We start from the raw sequence: 8,199 nt of genomic DNA, 5'->3' as shown, positions 1-8,199 counted from the left end.
GTCCATCACAAACACAAAACAAATGAGCCAGTTAGCTTACCTTTAGCTTACCCACAACCATTCGCTTGCTCGTTCTGCTGCCAAGGACATGTTACTAACTACCTGCCTTAGACTTCGACCACAAATGCCCAATTCAGACAGCAAGCTAATAGCAGATCTGGCCACAAACCCTCGTGCACCGATTTCAATAGGCCTTAATCGTGCACTCCAACCTTGCTTGGCTGCCTCCTCTGCTATTTCAGTGTATTTTGCTCTTTTCAGCTCATTGGCCTCTTCCACTCGGTCTTCCCAAGGAACAGTGAGTTCAATTAAGTAAACTCTCTTCTCTGAATCCGTCCATAGAATTAAGTCAGGTCTTAGTTTAGTACTCACTATATGTGGAGGTACCGCCATCTGTTGGCCAAGATCAACCTTCATTTCCCAGCCCGCTCCATTTTCCAACTGGCCGGTTTTACACCTGGCCTTTGCAGAACGAGGTTCATCCCCGACGTACAAAGTTAATTTGCCTAACCCCTTTTCTAGCTGCTAATGAATTGACTTCTCTCCTTTTATCCTCAATTGCCGCTGCCACACATTTCTATACCTGGTTATGACGCCACGTATACCGCCCCTGGGTGAGACTTACCTTGCATCCTGATAGGATATGGTGGAGGCTGCCCACACACGAGCAAAGTATGCATTTATCATCCTCCCAAACCATTGACTTAAATTCTTTGGAGATGGGAGCACATCATATGTAGCACCTAACATAAATCTGATCCTACCAGCTTCCATGCCCCATAGATGTTTCCATTTAATCAGTCTTTTTTCCACCCCTTCCCAGTTTACCCACTGCCCTTGTTCTGCCTGCGACACTGCCTTAGTACATCTTACAGTCTCCTCCTGTCTATGCATTTCCTTCACTACCATTTCCCTCTCTTCTCCTGCAGAAGCCTTACTCCACAAGGGTTTACTTACGCCCACCCCTAGACCCCGCCCCCCCCGCGCTGCACATGGCCCATTATATCCCTATGCCTTAATGCTGATTGAGCTTGCTTAACTGCCTGTTCTGGGTTCCACTTCCTCCCTGCATTAACTGTGGGGGAGCAACTTTCCTCACCACTGGGTCCTTGGACTGAGGAGGAGTAATTTCCAATCTAGCCTTAGCACACTTCAATTCCTCTGTCAGACCTAACCCTGTGTAGGGTTCCTCTGTAACCCTAACCCTAAAATGTCAGTGTAGCAAAAAACAAATAACCCACAACTAGGACCATAAAGCTAGAAAAAACAAAAATCACTTTATTGGGAATACAGATTTACAATAAATAGATGGAAACCAATAATGCAAAGTAGTAGCACAGTTCCAAATAAAGCAACAAAATTAAAAGACCAAAATCTCTTTCATGCCATTTCACTATATATATTCTCAAATGTTCAATAAAATGCACAAAATCCACATTCGTATGACCCCTCATGATCTCATTAACCAGAAACATTTGGAACAACTAATGTCACTGAACTGTACGGGACAATATGCGGTGACCGGTTATTGCTATTACTCCAAATTAGTGTTCTAGATTACAGCAGTCTCCTAAATAACATTATTCAAGGATATAATCCTTGCAAAATAAATCAAGTAATTGCTTCACCCACAAGTTGAATGCTAAGTTTTGCACCAGATGTGCCCACTTGAACAACAAGGAAGCCAACATGGGATCCTTCAGAGGTGGGTTTGAATTGGACTGGAAGGTTGATGTAATGCTGTGATCTGATGGAAAAGAGGAAAACATCAGTAGAAGTCAAGTGAGTCATGAACACATATCCACATGTTGACTTTTAAAATCAGTCCATATTATCTATATCCAAGTTTGTGCATATGCATACATCGTCTATACAGTACCACACATTTCAGAATTAAACAGGCATATTTACATGAATTCTAAAATGAGAGGAATATCGAAATTCACACAAAACCTTCAAATGATCTAATGCATTCAATTACTGCATCAGAAATGACAGGGAAAGCATATGCACAAAATAAATTTGCTTCACTTGAATGTTGGATTTTTCTCCTTTTTGGAGAAACAACTCACCTTAAAGAATACTTGGAATGCTTGATGTGGAATGGTGCTCTGGGACTGCAGAATGTAAGCTGTAAGTCAATAAAAAAATAATTAATCACACCTTTCACTAAATGACTTCAGGTAAGAAATGAGGAAGCTGAGCTTGAGTGAAGTGTTTTTTTCCATTTGACAAAATGTGCATTTGTGCATGCATCACCTCATTCTCCTACATCGTTGCACACAATGTTGAGTCTGATTGTGAACTCACCTCATGGGTGTCAAAGGAGTTGTTGCGAAAGTTGACCTTCAGTGTATGAGCCAGGCCCAATCGTGTGACTGGGAAAGTGTAGATGTCCTGGGGAGCATATACTCCTCCTCTCTTGGGTGCCTCCTCTGACCTGAAACATTTGCACAGGTCTCCTGTAAGAACTTCCACAAGTTTACAACACCTGTGCCAAGATGACTTAATAAACTCAGTTAAAAATGGATTTGTGATATCAAAGTTCCTACTCAGTCTTGGCTTTAGAGTCAGGTCTCATCTTTGGCTTGGTGGAGGTCTCCAGTTGTGCCAGCGATGGATCACCCTCATTTAAACCAGTGCTTGCTCTACTTTTCACACCCTATAAAAATTAAAGAATCCAAGAAACTTAACACAAAAATTGCAACACGTACTTCGCATAACCATTGGTGATTCTCTGCTGCTTTTTCCTTCCAATCTGTACACCTTTTTTCTCTCTTCCTCACCAGCGCCAAGATAGTGAGCCCTCACCCACTTTTTAAGCCCAGTTCTGCTCTAGGATTTTTCCTGTTAAGGTGGAGTAGTTTATTGCTACGGTCACCTACTTTGGAGTAATAACAACATACCCTTCCTGCCTAGGGTGACCTCCAGTAGTATCGCTTTGGGTGGTACTGCACAGCCTTTGTTCAGCATCCTGCATACTGAGATAATGTCCTGCATTTTGATTTAATTGTCAGGTTGTCAAGAACACGTGCATTTTTTTTTTATTTTTATCTCGCCCTGTAGTATTAGCCTGGCGAGCCAGACCCACATTAAATGTAGGGTCTGGGCACTCACCGTTCGCAGTGCTCAGTCCGAGGGGCGGGATAATCAGTTGTCTTTCAAATGCCCTCTGCATAATGGGGCCTTAATAGAATATTTGTTTTCAAGTAGCAGGGAATTCAAGCCAAACCATTGCAACTCTGCCATCAATAATTATGTTAAGCCCACCAAAAGACTCTATACACGATTTCAATGTCCTGATTAAGTTTCGATTTCTGGAGCTCACAAGCCAACGGAGAGTTGCTAGACTAGCGCTAGGGGCGCGTCTAGATTTCTAGGCTACTGTAGTATAGCTTCTTGCTTGTACTTGAATCAAGTTAAGCAGGAGATGCCCATGAACATCTGATTACAAGAGTCCACAGCAACAGTCATTCCTTGAGAACCGCCTGGATATTTATAATTACATCTAGGATAGTGCAATGATGAGTAAAGCCCTTTTGAGGCCCCTATACCATATACCTTGGTTTGTAAGCTATGCACAGCAATAATGAAACACAACTTCCTACCTGTAAGCCTACTGCTAGAAGCGACAGACAAGAATAGAAGGGGGGAAAGTAACAAAATAAAGTAGTCTAGCTCATAAATAGGTTTAGGTTGTATAAGTATTTAATGTGTAAGCAGAAAATAACTGTTTATTCTGGTCTCACAAGAGTTCACATTAGATGTCAAGACTGTGGATTGAGAATGAAATAGATTTACAAAAAAAAGTTTTGCTGTTGGATGTGAACATTGTCCTTTTCAAACCAATGGAAATTAGATCTATAGACAATCCTACTAAATCTACTCCTTTTCTGAACCATACCCCTTTCATACCAGAACTTTGTGAGCCAGTGTGGTGAATTTGACTGAAAGCAGCACAATCAGCCCATCTGATGACTAAAGCTATATGTGTGTGGTGTGCTGAATAGACAGTAATTTTTACTAGTTCAATTATGCTTCAATGTCTTTTTTGGGGTTGATGCCAGAACCTCACCGTGCCACAGAGCTGGAAACGCGAACGGCTCTTTTGCTTTTGCTCACCCACTGGGTGGCACTCAAGATCCCAGAACTGGGCATAATCTCCTTCATCCCGTGGAAGAAAGGTGAAGGGCACCTGAAAGAGCCAGTAGCAAACAACATTTCAGAACAATTGACATACACTGCCTTTTACTACAAAAAAAGGGCCTGTAACAATGCACTACGTAATAACAACGCATTAGAGTAATAGTGATTGTGTAATATCCAACCAAAATGGATGTCTATCTATAAATGTTATATTTCTGAGTTATAGTAACTTCAAGCACATAAAGCTGTTTATATATACAGTAATTGAATGTAGTGATGTCTCAGCCATTTTTTTTTAAAGGATCAGTTGTAGTTGTGTCCCCTTCAATGCTAAAGTGATGATGCAATAATGGGATAATACATCTTTTTCCAGGTCCAATGGCTTTCAGAGCCACTTGTTTTTCTCCATAGACAGTAAAATAAAAAAAAAATTCTGCTATTCAGAGTAGCCGTTAAATGGTACTACTCACTAGTTACCTCAACCTAAGAAAATCTTATTTTTTGCGGAAGCCTGGACGTTACCCTTGATTGTATCATCTCGCTGCACAGCTATACTAATTACTCTGTCAAAGTTAAGTGATTTTGTTTTACTCTCACTAAAACGGAGATAATGGCGACAAAGTTTACAAGTTGAGAAAAACGACTGGCTGCGCTAGTAAAGGTTTTTTTGAGAAAAAGCTGTTGGACCCGTGACGTCAGACTTAACCACTAGGTAGACCTAACCTCTTCTTCCATGTATGGTGATATTTAGTCTCATTTTCCTGAAATTGAAAAAGGTTTTTATGCACATAATTATATATTTGTATATACATCATTGGTTTTTAAGCTTGCTCTTTCTAAAACCTGTATGGCTTTTATGTACATAACTGCATTTGTTTGTATACACCTTCGGGGCAGCCGTGGCCTACTGGTTAGTGCTTCGGACTTGTAACCGGAGTGTTACCCGTTTGAACCCCGACCAGTAGGCACAGCTGAAGTGCCCTTTAGCAAGGCACCTAACCCCTCACTGCTCCCCGAGCGTCACTGTTGTTGCAGGCAGCTCACTGCGCCAGGATTAGTGTGTGCTTCACCTCACCGTGTGTTCGCTGTGTGCTGTGTGTTCACTAATTCACGGATTGGGATAAATGCAGAGACCAAATTTCCCTCACGGGATCAAAAGAGTATATATAAACTTATACTATACATACCTATTAGGTTTTTTTAAAAAAGAAAAATAATTCTATGACAGCTTAGAGAGGACAGAATGGAAACCCATTTTCCCCTCCTTGATATGCAAATGTCAGACTTTTAATTGACCACTAAAAAAACTGGCAAATCTGAACAAAAAATTGCATTTGTGATACAAATACAGATTGTGACGCAAACCACCCCTCTGATCACTGCCCCCCTCCACACGTCACACTACCACTGAATGGTAGATTTCAATAGTAGTTGCTAGAGGCTATTGTAAATGGTCCTTGGCTGCCAGACAGACATTCAGCCTAACACTCACTTAATTATTCATGTGGATGCCAGATAAACATGAGGGGCTCTAGATATCTGCTAAAAAGGGTCATTTTATTCCTCAGCCTGATTATAGGGTTGTAAATGGTCTTGCAAAATACCATCTGAGTGTTTTTGACAGCTTTGAACGCCATGTTGCACGACATTACTGTACGTTACCTGTACAGTCATCACTCAGTTTGATTGAATGAATGTATTACAAACTGTGTCAGCTTCCTAGAAAATGTGAGTGTTATTCCATAATGAAGTGAAAAGTTATTCTATATTTATATTCCCATTTTAGTTGTTAGTAGTTTTTAGCACTGCTATCATTGAGTGCTTTGCTACAAGGCCAAACATATCAAATATGTTAATTATTCTCATTCTATGAATATTAACACAAAACACCACTATCTTGTAGTCACCTGTATGTTTCCCTGTGTCCCCAGTATGCCAGAGACTTTAGGGCATCGAAATGCTGTGTAAGTGGCACGGTAAACATCTCCGGTGCCGTCAACACCCTACAGCACATGAGACACAAACAATAGTGATCAGTATTTACAGATGTTACTGTACCTTTTTAGTCTTCCCATTAGATATTGTACTCCAGGCACTAGATTGTTACGAAAAAAAAAAAAAAAAAAAAAAAAAACACACACTTTACATGGCTAGTGTTCCTCAGTGACCAATATGTAGAATTCAGTAATCAGAAGTTTAATATACAACATATAGTTTTCATGCATTAACATGTACATAATTTCCTCTAAAAATTAGCGGTGTAAGAAAATAGATAAAATAGAACATTGCAATATTTTATTTGGCAATACAGTATTGATTTTTAAATAGAGAGAGAGAGAGAGCGAGAGAAAGAGTTTACATACTGCACTTTATTTTGTTATTGACATAGCACACTGTACAGTACAGTTCTGCCTAAATTGTTTGTCTAAAGCAAACTTCTTTTTTTACTTACATTATAAAGAAGATACCATCATACGCATAAAATGTACGTTTTTCGGTTACACTTTACTTGACGGTGTCAACATAAGAGTGACATGACACGGTCATGAATGCGTCCTAAACAAGTCATAAACGTTTGACATAACGCTTCTGTTATTAAGTGACATTTGGTTTTTGTCATAACAAGTAAGGGTTAAGATTGGGGTTAGGTTTAGAGTTGGGGTTATAGGATTAGGGTTCTTGTGTCATGACGGTGTCATGTCACTCTTATGTCGATACGGTCAAGTAAAGTGATAGCCGTTTTTCTAAAATAAAAAAAAATATATCGCATTATATCGCATATAGCGCAATATATCGCTTTCCGCACAGTATTGAAATATATAACGAATCATAACCCATGTATATGTATTGTCAGATTCTTGCCAATACACAGCCCTACTAGAAATGCCAAAATAATCTATTGACATGTTCAGGTAGCCTACTACACAATCAGTGAGCCGGTCTAATTATTTGGATTCATGGCCATGTACTCCGCCCTAGGACTTTGCTAAAACAACTACTGTATTTCACAAAAGATGCCCCAAGTGCATCTGTAACCACGAAACAGAAAAATGAGAGAGAGGACCTATTGTGTTTGTCAGACTTTCTAATGATAATCACCTAGTAAACATTAAAATGTGTGATGTTGCATATTCTTATAAGGCATTAGGAAAGCATTGGATCCAATACAAAATCTTGAGAGGCTGCGGGGCGTAGCTGATTCCAAGTCAAGCACATTTCAGTGACCGCTCTTGGACTTGCAGTGCATCAGTACTCAAATTGCATCAGGATTAGTTGACATAATAGATTTACATAATGTATTTGCTTAACAAATAATTTACTTGTTTCATAGAAACAAGAAGCATGCAACATGACGAGACTTATGAATATGGGAAACGGGTGATGACATTATAGATTTACTCTACAGTCTGCTATAGGTCATGAAAAACCTGTATATAATAATGATCCTTCTCATGATAGCAATTTTTTAAACACTTTACCTTGACATATGGTGGGGCAAGAGATGATAGATACCATCTCACTTCTTTTCCTTTGTTCTCCACCTTAAGAGAACATTCTGAGCAAGCCCATGAGTGAGAGAGAGAGATTGAACATGAGAAATAGAGAAGCATAAAGAACTATTTGAAGAGAAATGTTTCACCCAGAGATTATATGCCGGTATTATCTACTTTTAAAAATCCAGTACATTTGCATGATGTTAATACACAAGGAAGTAAATTATTCTGTTCATAAAACACATACAACTTAAAACATTAAGAATAAATGCTGAACTTTAACTATGTGGTGTAATCACAGGACTACGCTACCTGTGCTTTCCCCACAAGGTGTGATGGGAAAGACCAAAATGCGGTTTATAATCTCAATTTGAGAAATTATGTCGCCCCTTGGCTGGATTTTGGCTGTGGGCAAAGATGGAATTTCTGCCTGTGGCACTAGGGGCAAGACAGACTTGTCCGATACACCAGACATCACCACATCCTTGGTCATGTTCTGTTGGATTTGCACCTTCACAAACTTGGAGACATTAGTCATAGGTTTGTTAGTAATAGTTCA

At 39.7% G+C, this 8,199-nt stretch overlaps 1 protein-coding gene across 7 annotated transcripts in view; it reads right to left on the bottom strand.

Annotated features, from left to right (window-relative positions):
- Window positions 1-1,258: 1,258 nt before the first annotated feature.
- The window catches only part of cep192 (centrosomal protein 192), an 85,576-nt gene continuing 78,635 nt past the window's right edge, over window positions 1,259-8,199 (bottom strand). For all 7 annotated transcript variants that reach the window (XM_048260937.1, XM_048260935.1, XM_048260942.1 and 4 more), the window contains 8 exons: window positions 7,953-8,160; window positions 7,626-7,702; window positions 6,054-6,149; window positions 4,076-4,195; window positions 2,553-2,662; window positions 2,311-2,440; window positions 2,073-2,131; window positions 1,259-1,747 (listed from right to left, as the gene is read on the bottom strand). In XM_048260937.1, coding sequence (XP_048116894.1) covers window positions 1,612-1,747; window positions 2,073-2,131; window positions 2,311-2,440; window positions 2,553-2,662; window positions 4,076-4,195; window positions 6,054-6,149; window positions 7,626-7,702; window positions 7,953-8,160 — 936 coding nt within the window. In that variant the 3' untranslated portion in view covers window positions 1,259-1,611. The remainder of the gene's footprint in view (window positions 1,748-2,072; window positions 2,132-2,310; window positions 2,441-2,552; window positions 2,663-4,075; window positions 4,196-6,053; window positions 6,150-7,625; window positions 7,703-7,952; window positions 8,161-8,199) is intronic.

This window comes from Alosa alosa, chromosome 13 (assembly GCF_017589495.1).
Source record: "Alosa alosa isolate M-15738 ecotype Scorff River chromosome 13, AALO_Geno_1.1, whole genome shotgun sequence".
Lineage (NCBI taxonomy): Eukaryota > Metazoa > Chordata > Actinopteri > Clupeiformes > Clupeidae > Alosa > Alosa alosa.
This window is presented reverse-complemented; position numbering and strand designations above follow the sequence as displayed.